This window comes from Hippocampus bargibanti, linkage group LG18 (assembly GCF_051943395.1).
Source record: "Hippocampus bargibanti isolate YZ-2025 linkage group LG18, ASM5194339v1, whole genome shotgun sequence".
Classification (NCBI taxonomy): domain Eukaryota; kingdom Metazoa; phylum Chordata; class Actinopteri; order Syngnathiformes; family Syngnathidae; genus Hippocampus; species Hippocampus bargibanti.
In genome coordinates this window covers 1,691,159-1,705,872 of record NC_142751.1, presented here as the reverse complement: position 1 = coordinate 1,705,872, position 14,714 = coordinate 1,691,159, and the positions used below count along the sequence as shown (strand labels likewise).

The following is a 14,714-nucleotide window of genomic DNA, read 5'->3' as shown; positions in this document are numbered from 1 at the left end:
GCTTCTCCAAATTCCTAACGGCCCCTGAGAGGAAACCGTAACTACAATGTGGCCCACAGCAAAAAAAATGAGTTTGACACCTTTGCACTAGTACAGGGGTCGGGAAACCTTTTTGACTAAGAGAGCCATAAAAGTAAAATATTTAGAAATGTTTTTCAGTGAGAGCCACACACACATACACTACACACGCGATTTCAACATAATGTCAGAGTATATTTAAAATAACTTTGTGATAATACTCACTATTAACATAAATCGTTTTACGTTCCTCATGATTGGTAAAAAAAAAATCCAGTCAAACGATCGGAATGAAAGTCAACTTGCTGGGTCCATAGGCGAAGCTACTGCTAGTTAGCTTGCACGCTTGCTTTCTGCTGTCACAGAAGTGTATTGATGCTAACGTTAGCATGGGGCCTGTCAACGCGCCATTGATATTAAACTGTTTCATTCATTGTATTGTTTCATTGCAAATTAGAATCACGGCAGAACTTTTTCTCTCCACTCTCCAGAAAATGGCGAATTCGCCATTTTCTTTACTCATCAGGCTTATTTAAAAGGGGGTGTTTACCTGACATCAACGGCCATAGGTCAGTATCATCCAATCAAAATTGCACTTTCCGCCAACTGCCGCCCAAACAGGAAATGAACAGTGAAAAAGTGAGAATATATTTAGTTTTAGTGGCGAGCCAGATGCAATCATCAAAAGAGCCATCGGTACCCCACCCTTGCAGTAGTACAACGCCTATTCTACTAGTAACATTAGTAGCTTTACTTATAAAATCTTAAACTGAATCTAAAGGGTCTGAATAAAAGTATTAATAAAACAAACACTCAAGCGTTTTTAGATAGTGAATTGGAAAAATGGATGATATGTGAGTCAACTTGCCAGGTACATACGCAAGGTTACTGCTAGCTAGCCTGCACACTTCTCATTAGCTTGCACGCTTGTTTTCTGTTGCCTATCACAGTAGTATATTGATGCTAACGTTACCCTGGGGCTTGTCATAGTGCCACTGACATTCGACTGTTTCATCGATGGTAATGTTTCATTGCAAATTAGAATCTACCACAAAGGCGAATCCTTCGGTCTATTCAACTTGATTTTTTTTTACTTATCCGCTTATCCAAAAGGGGGCGTTTACCTGTTTAGACACCTAAATCAAGATCATCCAATCAAAATGGCGCTTTCCACCAACTGCCGTCAGTATCATCCAATCAAAATGGCGCGTTCCGCCAACACAAGCTGAAACAAAATGAAGAGCAAAAAAAGAGAATACATATTTAGTTTTATCTCGTCATTTCGCTCTGAAAAAGTCGGAAATCCACCGATCAGTAGAAAATTCTCATCCCTGTAAAATGAAAAAAAGTCAATGGGAATTTGGGGACGGCAGTTTCCATGATGTCAAGATCCCAAAAAGGAAAAAAAAGGTGTTGGAGCTTTGTCCGGTTTTATCGCTAAATGAAGCTACCGGCACGTGTGGTCAAAGTGCATCTGGAAATCTTTCCCGACATGACATCCATCCTCCGCCGCGCCAAGTGACGACGCCCTGCACCGAACAGCGTCCTGATAACATTCCGCCAATTTCTTGGCCGCCCTTCGGGCAAAGTGCAAATCACCGCGGGCCTTGGTGACGGCGGCGTACTCTTGCGACTTCAACTTCCCGTAGTAGTCGGAGAACTTGTTGTAGAGGACGGAGATGGGCATGCCGTTCAGGATGATCCCGAAAGCGATGCAGGCGAATGCAAAGATGCGGCCCAGGTTGGTCTCGGGGAGCATGTCGCCATAGCCCACCGTGGAGATGCTCACCTGCGAGATTCAAAACGGAAAGATTGTATGGTCATCGTGTCGAAGCCCCTTTTCCCCATGTGAGCGTCGCTATCAGAAGAAAATCAACATGTTCCCTCTTACGAGTACCAGTTAAAGGACAACCGACACCTCCGGGCAAGTTGCGTCCATAATTTGTAAAATCACTGCAAATGACTTCTACTAAGCGCATTTTACAAAGATTCCACAGCATGTAGCGATATTTTACGTTTTAAGACTCGCACTGAATATTCATGAAGTCTTGTTTTCGAGTTCATGACGATGCCCGAAGTGACGTCACGGAGGGAACGTCCTTGACCGAGAAAGCGACAATGTTGATCAGGAAATTAGAAGGAAAACTACATAATGATGGTGAATCGTTGTGTGGCAGCCAATTACGGTAACACGCATAAAGACGGTGCAAGTTGACACAAATTCCCAGCGGACAAACCATGGAGCATTTCCAACGGACCATAGCAGTATAACGCCAGCCGAGGAGCTCATGACTGCTGTCATCCTCTCAGCCTGACAATGGGTGGAAAGTTGCTTCCAGTGGTGAAAGAGAGCAATCGTCATTATAGTGGAGCAAACCTAACGGACAAACATTCAGCTGCTGAAAGGAGGAGCTAACCGGAGTTAGCGATGGAAAACCGCTGACATTCATACGCAAGTTCGGATCTCTTCATCAACGTTTTGCATGCACAACAAGTAAAATATCTGCATTGATGTTGACGTCTTGTAGCTTATTATTTGTGTCCTTATATGCCACATATCACTATATTGCTTATTCAAAGAGCTTCAAATATGCTTCATATGTCGTGTCCTTCACCAGTTTCGTCACTTTGCTTACACGGCTCGAATTGATAGGGAAGGACTTCTTTAATCGATGGCAAACACTTATGCTTTCCTCTTCAGAACAATTTGAATCATATTCATAACTGGATGCCTAACAAGAAAGGATCTTTTTCGGAATCTGAACTCTTTCAAGCCATTGTTTTGATTCTGGAGCAAGGCAGTTTGTGAAGGAGTATCCTGATGAGACGTCACCAACTTATGGTGGAACTTTCCGAATCTCTCCAGTTTTGAGCTCATTAGTGGCAGTTTTGGTCAACTTTAAGTCAGTTTATTGGTGTTTTGCGTTCGACTAAAAATATCAGCCTGCGTGTTTTGGGTATTTTAGATACTCTAAAATGTTTTTTCTGATGTCAGTTAGGAAACAAAAAAATGGTGTTGATTGTCTTTTAAGACGTGAGCAGCAGCATTTTAGACCAACTTGAGAGCTCAATGTTCATTTTGTTGCAGTATTCAAGCCGAGATGCGACAAAATCATGAATTTGAATCCGTTTTTTATAACCTTGGCAAGTGTGGCGGGCGAATGACTCACAGCGGCCCACCACCACGCTAGCGGTATGGAGGTGAAGTTGGTATTGGGAACGTCGTGCTCCACGGTGTACACCATGGCTGAAAACATGAAGATCCCCATGGCAATGAAAAGCAGCAAACAGCCCACCTAAAACACAAACACACGCAAACGATGTTGCCCCCGAGCGATCTGGATGAGAAGTATCAACGTTTTCGTAGCACGCCACCTGCTGGTAGCATTGTCTCAGCGTGAAGCCAAAGGCCCTCAGGCCCGTCGAGTGACGAGCCAGCTTCAGGATCCGAAAAATGCGCATCAATCGCATGATCTTCAGAACTTGGCCCAACTGCAGACGCAAAGACGGACGCAAACGGGGACCACAAACCACAAAATTAATCCACATTGATGACGGTGAATGTCAAAAAATACACATTGGGGGAGGGGTGTTTTAAATATCTCATAATACAGTGATACCTTGGCTTACAAACTTAATAGGCTCCCAGACAGAGTGTGTAAGGCAAAAAGTGTGTCTCCCCAAAAATAATTTCCCATAGGAAACCATTAAAATGAGAATAATCAGTTCCCAGGTTCCCATAACATAATTTTCTAAGCCTCAAAACTACACCAAATATACCTTATTTTATGTAGAATAATTGTGCTCTGGTAGAATTAAAGAAAAACTGTACTATATAATAAAGTCATTTTATTTACCTTTGTGATGGTCGTTGATGGCTTGATGGAATGGAGTGGCCGCTTTCATCAGCATTAAACACTTGATGAGGAACGTAACCTTCTTTCACCATTTTGAGGAATGATCCCTTGTAGGTGCTTTCTCTGTGATAATTTTATCGAGTTCCTCATCAATTGTGTTCTGTTTAGCTGGGTTGATAGCTTTTTGCATCAAGTGTACAGATGGCTGTGCGGGATGTTTGTGGAGCCTGATTGATGGGATATTTTAACCTTGCAGTCTACACTCTGCCTTTGAACTATTAAAGTTGAAACGAGTCCAACTTTTAATGTTTTCTCTCCATTTACTCACTCTCTCTGTCGTCTGCCGGTCTCTTTAATGTTTAAACCACATCCCCTAACTGCTGCGTTGTTGACCAATCACGTGGCTTTAACCGAAGACTGGGGGCGAGGAATAGAGAACAACAGTTGGCTGCCATTTTATTGTTAGAACGCTCGTTCGCGAATTACATCACTCATTGAGGCAGCTCCGTGTGTATCCCGAAAAAAGTTTGTATGACAAGGTAAAATTTTCAAAAGTTTAAAGTTCGTAAACCGAAAAGTTTGTAAGCCAAGGGGTTCGTAAACCAAAGTATCACTGTATTTGAATTTGTATTACAATGAGTAGATTTAGGATACTTTCCATATTTTGGTCTTAACAAAATTTATATATTTATTTTGCACTTATTTTCCATTTCTATTCATATACTCCTTTCCCATTTCTACTTATTTTGTTTTTTTACGTATTTACATTTTACGTCTGTGTAAGCTCTCAGTCGTACAGGAGTGGTCCATCGATGAAAAGGTTTCTTCAGCCGTCCTCTGTACTTCTTTGAAGGTGTCGGACTTTTCGCTTCTTATCCAAGAAACTTCGTCAGCAAACTAAAGTCTTACTGGTAGTTTAGGCCCTATATATATATATCCCTACTGTCCAGACACGGCGGTGCCGGACTCTGCTATGATAGGTCTCTGCTCTCAGGTTGGGGGGGAGCACAGGACTACTCCCTGCAGCTGCTCCACTGATAGTTCCTGTCGTTCTGACTAATGACTGGCATCTATGTTCTTTCGCTAAGATTTTAACCTCATTGTCATCAAATGAATGGTTGCTAGCTTTTAGGTGCAAATGTACTGCCGATTGAGGCCCACTAGTATTATCGCTGCAATGTTGATAAAGTCTTTTTTTTGAGAATGTGTTGAGTCTCCCCAATGTACTGTTCTTTACAATTTTCATTCTTACAATGTATTGAATAAACTACATTACTTTGTTTTTCATTTGGCAGCCTATCTTTTGGGTGCACCAATTCTTGCCTTAAAGTGTTTATCGGTTTGAAATAAGTAGGAATTTTGTGTTGCCAAAGGACTCTGTAGTTTTTCAGAAACTCCTCCAATGTAAGGTACTGCTTTTTGCACAATCACAAATACAATTACAGCTACTTGTAAACACGGGAAAAATTAGGTATGAGCAGATTTCAAGGGAGAATTGGATCAAAAATTTGTCAGGCAGAGATCTCTCAGAGACAGAAAAGGCGGTACTAACCAAAGGTTGACATTTCTCAGTAACTCCTAAAACAATACCTACAATAGACTACATCACAGCTACTGAATCGGCTATTAAAAACAGCAAACTTTCCGATGCAGAGGCAGATGATCTGCGCATTAAAATATCAGCCCTTCTTAGAAGTGCCAAACCACCTCCGTCCAACATCACATTAGAAGAGAGAAAGAAAGGCGTGAACTACTCTACAAAAAGATACAAATATTATTATTACAGACATCGAGTGTTCGTTGGGAGTTTTTGCAGGTGCTGGAGGTTCAAGGGGTCAGCTGGTTCTTATCACACAGGGGAAGCGAAGGAATACAACATGGCCAAGGCTGTATGGAGGAGGTGAATGCTACAACAAAAGCCAACGCTGTTTGATGGGAATGCAACTTGAAATATCCACTTCCCCCGCCAAAGAGGAAGATGACATCACAGACCAGTGAAGGAGAGGGACACAATCAACTGTTGATTTCTTTGTTTGAGCCAAATTTGAATGTGCATGTCGTACCCGTTAAAAATGGGCTCCTGTCTCTGTCTCCCCAGTCTCACTCCTGACTGAAGACATACAAATATTTTCTGTGTCAAAGAGCTGAGACCCAGAATTCTGCATTAGATCAAATTGTTAGGAATAAATCATCTGTGAGCAACTTGCCAGCTTCTTTGGTGATCTCTCTCACAACAAACACACCAATTGTTAGGTTACAACGTTGCACAATAAGGTAAATATTTAATTATGTTCATAATATTTACAATTTTAAAGACAACCGTAAAATGCTAATTTAGTCTAATACTTTAACCTAACACTTTGCATATTCCTTTGTGTATTCTTGTGTCACTTTTACCTTCCCGACCCGCGACATGGCCTCGATGTCTCCGGGATGCACATGTGTGTCCCCTTCATCGAAAGACTCCAAGAGCAGCTGCAAGTAATGCGGCAAGATGGCGATTAGATCGACGGAATTGAGTACGCTGCGTCCAAAACCTCGGATGCTGGGAGTGGATAGCAAGCGAAGAACGTATTCCAGGGTGAAGAAGGCGATGCAGAAAGTCTCCACATGTTCGCCGTAGAACTTGCCGCTCAGGTGACCCGATGGCGTCTGCAACGCAAATTCACACATCCGATGTGATGTGATGTTGAATCCCTCCATTTTGTCCTCTTTCCCACCTCATAGTGCATCTCCTCAACAGTGTTGAGCGTCATAGCGACCAGCGAGATGAGGACAAAGATGGAGGACGCCACAGCCATCAGCTTGGCGGCGATGGAGGAGAAAGGCTTTTCCATCATGTTCCAAATCTTACAGCGAATGCTACCCAAGATCATGTTTTTGTACAAGGCCTGGTCTTCTTCCAATGCCACCATCTCCACCTGCGGGAGACCGATATTACAACATTGAAAAATGAATAAATACCATCTTCTGCTTTAAAAGAAATTACAGATGTATGACAGACAGTGACGAATGTAGCCACAAGGGGGCACAAGCCAGTGTCTTATGGTGCCTGTACCAAGCCCGGATAAATACGGAGGGTTGTGTGAGGAAAGGCATCCAGCGTAAACAAACCAACGAATCAAGCCTCTGAATCCCATACCGGATCGGTCGAGGCCCGGGTTAACAACGGCCGCCATTGGTACTGTTGACCTTCCGGGTGCCATTGGAAAATTGACTACTGTTGGTCGAAGAAGGAGAGGAGGGATGTGTGCCCGGAGGAAGAGAGAGAAATGGAACGCCAAGAGTATAGATCTAAGAGTAGGGACTTTGAATGTAGGAACAATGACAGGTAAAGGTAGAGAGCTGGTTGACATGATGCAGAGAAGGGAGACATACTGTGTGTCCATACTGTGTAACTGGACTACAAACACGGATGCCCTAATCAAAAAGGGACAGAGTCGCCCCTTCCTGAGGTCTTTTGGAGTTCAGGGGTCACTCCTAAAGATTTTCTACGACTCTGTGGTAGCTTCAGCCATCCACTATGGAATTGTCTGCTGGTGGTGGAATGGGAAGGTGCAGGAGTGTATACAGAGAAAGAGGTTAGCAAAGAAGAAGTGGGACACTGAGAGGACGGACGAGAGTAGACAGCAGTACAAGGAGATGCAGCGCACGGTTAAAGTAAAGGTGGCAAAGGCCAAACAAAAGGCCGATCTTTACAGGCTGATGAGACAGAGAGACAAAGATGGTAAGGACCTGCAGCAGGTTCGGGTGATTAAGGATAGAGATGGCAATGTATTAACAGGCGCCAGTAGTCTGATGGCAAGATGGAAAGAGTACTTTGAAGAATTGATAAATGAGGAAAATGAGAAGGAACAGAGTAGAAGACATGACTGTTGTGGACCAAGACGTAGCAAACATTAGCAAGGATGAAGTGAGGAGGGCGCTGAAGAGGATGAAGGGGGAAAGCACTCGGGCCAGATGATTTACCAATCGAGGTACGGCAGTGTCTTGGAGAGGTGGCGGTGGTGTTCCTGACTGGGTTATTCAACAAGATCTTAGACGGTGAACAGATGCCTGAAGAATGGAGACAAAGTGTACTCGTGCCCATTTTTAAGAACAACGGAGATGTGCAGAGTTGTAATAACTACAGAGCAATAAAGTTGATGAGTCATACAATAAAACTCTGGGAAAGAGTACTTGAAGCTAGACTAAGAGCAGAAGTGAACATTTGTGAGCAACAGTATGGCTTCATGCCAAAAAAGAGTACGACAGATGTGTCACGGTTTGCGAGGTGGCGATGGCGGGTTAGGATCCCAAAAAGCAGGCAGGAGGGAGCAGGAGGTTGTTTGACAAATTGTATTAAAATAAAGGTCAGCAGGAACAAAATGTAAAACATCAAAATGATCTGAATGGAATAAATACAAAGTAGCAAAAGAAAACCAAGTGTAAAAGTCCGCCAAGGTTAAACAAACACGTACACAATGCATGCAGCAAACAAACAATGAAACGGCACCGGATGATCGTGCCAGGTGTCCTTTTAAGTGTCATTGATTATAACGACCAGCACCTGCAAGGCTGCCGGCAGGGCTGACGTCGCTACCCGCTGGTCGCCAATCTGATCGGGACGACCAGCACCTGTGCAGGTGCAGGCGGGGCCGACAGCGCCCCCCGTTGATCGCCAACCAGATCATGACAAGATGCAGTTTTGGCTTTAAGAATGCTGATAGAGAAGTACAGAGAAGGTCAGAAGGAATTGCATTGTGTCTTTGTAGATCTGGAGAAAGCGTACGACTTTACAGTCACAGGGTAAGTTTTTCTGTGGGTGAGCAGTGGCAGCCACACGTGCTTGCATTCACTCAGTCCGGAAGTAACTCAAATACAGTAATGTCTCGTTATATCGATATAGTTTATATTGATAATACTGCTTATTACGACACTATTTTCATTTCCCGTGCACATTTCTAGTCTTTTTATGTATAATTAATTCCGTTTAGTACGATTCGTGGTTTTTACGATAATCCGGTTACTACGGTCCTCTTTTTCATTTCCCGCCGGCCATTTAACTATGTTTATATCGATACACGCCATCGGTCGACTTGGTCACGTGAGTTTGTTACGTGACCAGCTCCCGTGTAGCAGAGCCATTTCATTTTCAGACGCTAGCTCGTGTGTAGCAGACGAGATTGAAGTGTATTGAATTGAAGTGTATACTGTGTATTAAAGGACAACCGATGTCACTTTTTATTCAAATGCAAAACACCAATAAAAATGACTTCACGGCAAGATGTCTTGCATTGCTTGTGAATCCAAACAATGGCTTCAGATTCGGATATGCTTAAGATCGGATATATGCTTTCTTGTTACAAATCCAGTTATGAATATGATTCAAATACACTGTAGTTCTGAAGAGGAAAGCATACATGTTTGCAATCGATTAAAGAATTGTATGTGCCATTTTGAGGCAACATTGGGGGAACATCTCTCACCCAAAAAAAAGAGGCACAAAATGGCGAGCTCATGGCCAGCTCCGTTTCTTATATGGCGCTTGGATGCCCTCTTTTGGCGGCTTTTGTTAATGCAGTTCAGCGCAGGACAGATATATTGACAGTACGGTTATAGCGACATTTTTTTCTAACTCCCAAGAATATCGATATAACGAGACTTTACTGTATATAGAAAGCTAGCTCGCAAGCCAATCGATAGCCAATAGCTAGTCAGCTAGATAGCTAGCCAGCCAGCCAGATAGCTATTGTACGGTATTACATAAAAGACAAAGAGCATAGACTTGGCACAATATTACGAAGGCGGAATAGCTAAATGTTGAAATCAAACACACAACTGTAGCATTCATTGACCAAAAGAGATTATCTCACATCTCACGTAAATCCGCTTCAATTGCAAGTCGCGACATCTGGAACCCCCCCCCCCCCACAAGAAAAAACAAAACCCAAACAAATTCAGCTCCACATCCTGCTGTTCAATCCCAGAATAAATTCCTCAATGGCAGTGAATGAGTTAATGGTGTCATCAAACTAGACTGCTCTGTTAATATTTTGTATATTTTACAGCCAGTGAGAACACAAAGAGGACAAGGGGTCATGAGCAATTTGATTTGGTTTCATTTTGGCACTTCGGGTGCTTCATAGGGACACATATCAAGTCCAGTGATCTTTCAGAGCCTCCGCCAGCTCGCCCTGACGACAAAAAAGACGAAAGAGTCGAAACAAAACAACATAACACTTAGTTTAAATACATTTTATTTCTGAAACCATTTTAATTCATTTAAGAGATTTTTTTTGGTCAGCGTCCAAGTAGGTTCAAGTGTGCTGATGACATTTCTTGAACCTTGCTCGACGTCGATCTCTGCGTAGCAGTGGCGGGCCGTGGAATTGATCGCGAGGCCTTCAGTGACTAGCTATCTATTAGCTATCGAGGTAGCTATTTGGCTAGCTGTCTATCTAATAGCAATCTATTAGCTAGCTTTCTATCTATTGGATATATTTGAGCTACTTCCGCGCTGAGTGAACAGAAAAACGTATGCTGTGACTGTAGTGACCTTGAGAGCTTTGAAAGGCGCTTCGAAATCAAATTTATTATTATTCAGTAGTGCTACATCACGATCAATCCAGACTGAAAAACGTTTGATGTGATTTATTACATGTCCACTAGAGGGTACCATTAGCCAGGAAATAACTGACCGACCTTTCTAAATGATGTCCATCTTGAAAATGGCTTTCACAGTATATCTGCAACCAAATGAATTTCTTCTCCTTCAACCATTGTGGGTTGACAAAACTGCTATTCAATCGTCACAACACTATTTTTGCTTAAGCAGCTCGCTACCGATAAAATGTGCTAGCTCTGACCAGTATGCTCTTGTCTTTAGCTGACCAGCGCCTTCAAGAAGGCGTTGGTATCTGTTCTGGAACTCAAAATCTGATTGGTTAGAGCAACAGTTCAAGGTCTGCCGTGACGCGTCTGCCTACATTCGGAAATCCACAATTTTGATTTTGAACGCGCCATCAGCCCTCAGAGGAAATTACATCCGCCCCCCCCCCCCCCAAAAAAAAAAAAAAAAAAAAAAAATTCAAATAAAATAAAAACGATGTCAAATTGAAAAAAAAAAAAAACGTAACTTGACATCAACGTGAATTGCGGTCTGACAATCGTGACACGGGAGGGGGCGAGGTACGCCAAGAAGAAGCCTTTTCTCCTCGCACCATCTGTCGACCGGACCACCGATTTAGGTCAGAAGACGTCTGTCGGCATGCAGATTAGATTAGGTCAGAAATAAACTGGAGAAGTGTGCTCTGTAAGGGGCGGGGCATCGTCTTGAGATGACATTTTGCACTTGTTCGACTAATTTTAAGGCATTGAGGGCAGAAATTAGCATATGTACGAGTAAGATTGACAGATCACAGATGAAACAAACTTGACAGTTAGCGAATAAAAGTTCAATGGCTGATAATGCACAACCACAGGTCAAAGGTGGCCGCCTTATTTTATTTTGAAAAAACATTTAGCTCCATGTTGTACTTTTATAGCATTAAATTGATTTACTGTCTTCGGGGTGTCAGTCATGTTTTGTGTTGGGCCACATTCTTGGGAGCCGTTATGAATGTGGGGAATCCATTAAAATGTTTCATCCCCTCCACATATGTATGCACAATAAATTAATGAATAACTCGTTTTCAAATTTGAAGTAAAAATTAATGTCCGTTTTTCTGATTTATGTGCGACAATTTGAAATTTGGGTTAAGACTAACATGCATCATGGAATTCAACAAGTGCCATTTACTTTCGCGGGCCGAAGAAAATGATGTGACGGGCCAGATTTGGCCCCCGGGTCTTGACTTGGACACCTTTGTCTTCGAATTAAAGGATGTTTTTTTTGTTTAGTGTTTTTTTTACTTCCTTGGACCGTGGCAGTGAGCCAAAGAGCGACCCACCTCTGCCATAAGCTGCTCCTGTATTTTCAGCTGCTCGGTCAGCTCGTCCTGCCTCTCCTCGAATGAGATGCGACAGCAGCGTTGGCTGTTCTTGATTCGGATGCCCCAGTAGTTGATTTCCTCCAGGAAGTTACGCGGGCAAAGCTCATCTTTAATCCACAACACGCCGGTCCTTGGCAATGGCCCAGAGAAGATTCAGCGTCATAGTCTGCGACATTTTTACTTTGGTTTGGTACATTTTTGGTCCCACGGTTTATCGTACCTGTAGAAGTTGAAGACATTTTGGAAAATGGTAGGGTCCCGGTCAAAGAAGAACTCATTGCCGTGCACAATGTAGTCATCGCATAGTTCCAACTTCCTGTCGTGGTCAGTGTATGTGGCCAGGCGACCGAGTCGCGTTTTGGGATACCTGACCGCTAACCTGGAGGGCAGGTGGTAAACCTGCCAAATAGAAAAATACACATCATAAAAAGGGTCCAGTTGCCTTATGGATGGATAAACTAAAGATTTATAATGTCAAAAATGATTGCCAAAACTGAAACGGACCAATTATGATTTTACTTATTATAGTACCTATGCTTGTCCGTGACTGTAAAGTGTCCTTGAGAGCTTTGAAAGGGGCTTAAAATGTAATGTATTATTAATTGTTCAATTGCCTGAAAAATGGCCGCTCGGAACAATTTGGGTTTGCAATAGACGGCAACAGACTGCTTGAAACTTACAGTTCCGCCAACATTGATGTTGAGCACAAAGTGCTTGGCCGGAGAAAGCAGCATGGGGGGAGGCCACGCGTCCTCTTCATCCTCAGCATACAGATCGTAGATGTCTTTGCTTAGATCCTACATACACAAAAACAGAAAAACAATAAAACAAAGACAAAACAAAAAAAAAACATGGCAAGGTGAACATGAAGTATCATTTTTCATAGACTAAAAAAAACAAAAAACTGTATGTAAAGGAAAAGAGAAAAAAAACATCTCAATTTTATCAGTCTGAAACTGCGTGCAAGAAATTCTATTAATTTGTTTCCAAATTGTAATGAAAGAATAGAAAAATACATAAATATACTGTATTAATTCTAATCAGGATGAAACTGCATTGAAAATAACCTTTCCCAAATTGTAACTTGAAGGACAACAGAAAAATAAATCTTAATTCCATCAGGATGAAACTGCATGCAAAAAGTTGCTTTAAAAATGATTTTCCCCCCCAAATTGTAACTTGAAGGAAAACAGAAAAATAAATACATTAATTCTATGAGGATGAAACCGCATGCAGGAAATTGCTTTCAATATACCACTTTTTCCATTTTGTAACGAATTAAAACAGAAAAATAAATAAATATGAATTCTAATCAGGATGAAACTGCATGTAAAAAATTGCATTAAAAATAACATTTTTTTCCCCCAAATTGTAACTTGAAGGAAAACAGAAATAAATTAATTATATCAGGATGAAACTGCATGCAAAAAATTGCTTTAAAATTACTTTTTTTCCAAATTGTAACCTGATGGAAAATAAATCCAATCAGGATGAATCTGCATTCAAAAAGTTATTTTAAAATGGATTTTTGTCCCCCCCAAATTGTAACAAAGGAAAACAGAAAAAAATGAATTCTATCAGGATGAAAATGCATGCAAAAAGTTGCTTTAAAAATGACACCTTTTTCTGAATGGCAATTTGAAGACAAAAAAAAAATGTCTGACCTGCATGGAATTCCATGGCTTGAAAAAGATCCTGGTCAGATCCATCAAGTCGTTTGTTTCCCTGAAGGGTCCAGATGGGCTGGCGGGTTTGTAACCAGGGAACAAACTCCTGCTGCGGGCTCGCAGGAGTCTCAACATGCTTCGATTGGCAGACATCAAGTCATCAACATCATGCCAAAGTAAATCATTGATGGGAAAGGGTGGGAATAATTTTTTTAGATGAATTTACATTTCTTGGGGCAAAAAAGGCATCGGCGCAAGAGAGGTGATGACGCAAATTTGAAATCGGAGAGGCTCTGGGTCCTTAAGAGTGTATTCAATGGTATTATCGACCCCCCCGCCCCCCACGTCACAATAACTTGACCAATCAGGTTTGACTACGGCTGTATCACGTCTCGGGTAAAGCAGAAAAAAACACAAACAAACCCAATTCTCTGGATTAGAGTTTTCATTGAATCGCTTTACAAATTGCCCCACCTCCCTCCACACACTGTATACAGATTTTTGAAATATTTAAACAACTGTACAAGGCTAAAAAAGAGCCACGGCAAACATACAATTTTTTTTTCTTTTGGTACATTTGAACTATGACTCTCCCACCCTGGCAAAATGGCAGACCGGAGCCAAACAGTTCTCGGGTCAAACGTATACAATCTTATTTACACAAATCTTTTCATCAAAGTGCATTGAATAGAACCCAGATGGAGAGGATGGCTGAATATGTACAGTATTTAAAAATGCTATCAATAATCATCATAATATTCATAAATAATATTAAAGATTCAAAACACAACTTCTCGCAAATTTGAACATTAACATTTGACCAAAAACATGATATTAGCATGTAGGTTTAAAAATGCTATCAATAATAATAATAATAATAATAATAATAATAATAATAATAATAATAATACAAAACACAACTTCTCGCAAATTTGAACATTTACATTTGACCAAAAACATGATATTGGCATGTAGGTTTAAAAATGCTATCGATAATAATAATAATAATAATAATAATAATAATACAAAACACAACTTCTCGCAAATTTGAACATTAACATTTGACCAAAAACATGATATTAACATAGCATGTAGGTTGAAAATGGCAAGTTGAGGTTGGGATCTAGTTGACTTGATCCGTTTTGTTTTTTGAATTTTTTTTTTTTTTTTTTTTTTTTTTTTGGGGGGGGGGGGGGGGG

General features: G+C 41.4%; 1 protein-coding gene across 4 annotated transcripts; it reads right to left on the bottom strand.

Annotated features, from left to right (window-relative positions):
• Positions 1 to 549: 549 nt before the first annotated feature.
• LOC148884188 (potassium voltage-gated channel subfamily V member 2-like) lies at positions 550 to 14,700 on the bottom strand. Of its 4 annotated transcripts, XR_016118344.1 has the most exons (10): positions 13,513 to 14,700; positions 12,529 to 12,645; positions 12,069 to 12,247; positions 11,807 to 11,978; positions 6,596 to 6,796; positions 6,273 to 6,527; positions 3,394 to 3,510; positions 3,189 to 3,314; positions 1,143 to 1,807; positions 550 to 624 (listed from the first exon to the last, which is right to left on the bottom strand). XR_016118344.1 is itself a non-coding variant. In XM_089021201.1 (9 exons), the coding sequence occupies exons 1-9, from the start codon at positions 13,666 to 13,668 to the stop codon at positions 1,466 to 1,468; spliced, it is 1,665 nt and encodes a 554-aa protein (XP_088877327.1). In that variant the 5' UTR covers positions 13,669 to 14,700; the 3' UTR covers positions 1,073 to 1,465. The 4 variants fall into 4 exon arrangements, 3 of the variants coding, with proteins under 3 accessions (XP_088877327.1, XP_088877328.1, XP_088877329.1); XM_089021201.1 differs by lacking the exon at positions 550 to 624 and having other exon boundaries at positions 1,073 to 1,807; XM_089021202.1 differs by lacking the exons at positions 550 to 624; positions 3,394 to 3,510 and having other exon boundaries at positions 1,073 to 1,807.
• Positions 14,701 to 14,714: the final 14 nt, after the last annotated feature.

Excerpts from the sequence above, each read along its gene's own strand:
- LOC148884188 (XM_089021201.1), bottom strand. The coding sequence starts at position 13,668 with ATGTCTGCCAATCGAAGCATGTTGAGACTCCTGCGAGCCCGCAGCAGG. Across the intron at positions 12,646-13,512 it reads AGCCATGGAATTCCATGCAG|GATCTAAGCAAAGACATCTA; the intron begins GTCAGACATTTT and ends TTGTGTATGTAG. Across the intron at positions 11,979-12,068 it reads AATGTCTTCAACTTCTACAG|GACCGGCGTGTTGTGGATTA; the intron begins GTACGATAAACC and ends GCCATTGCCAAG.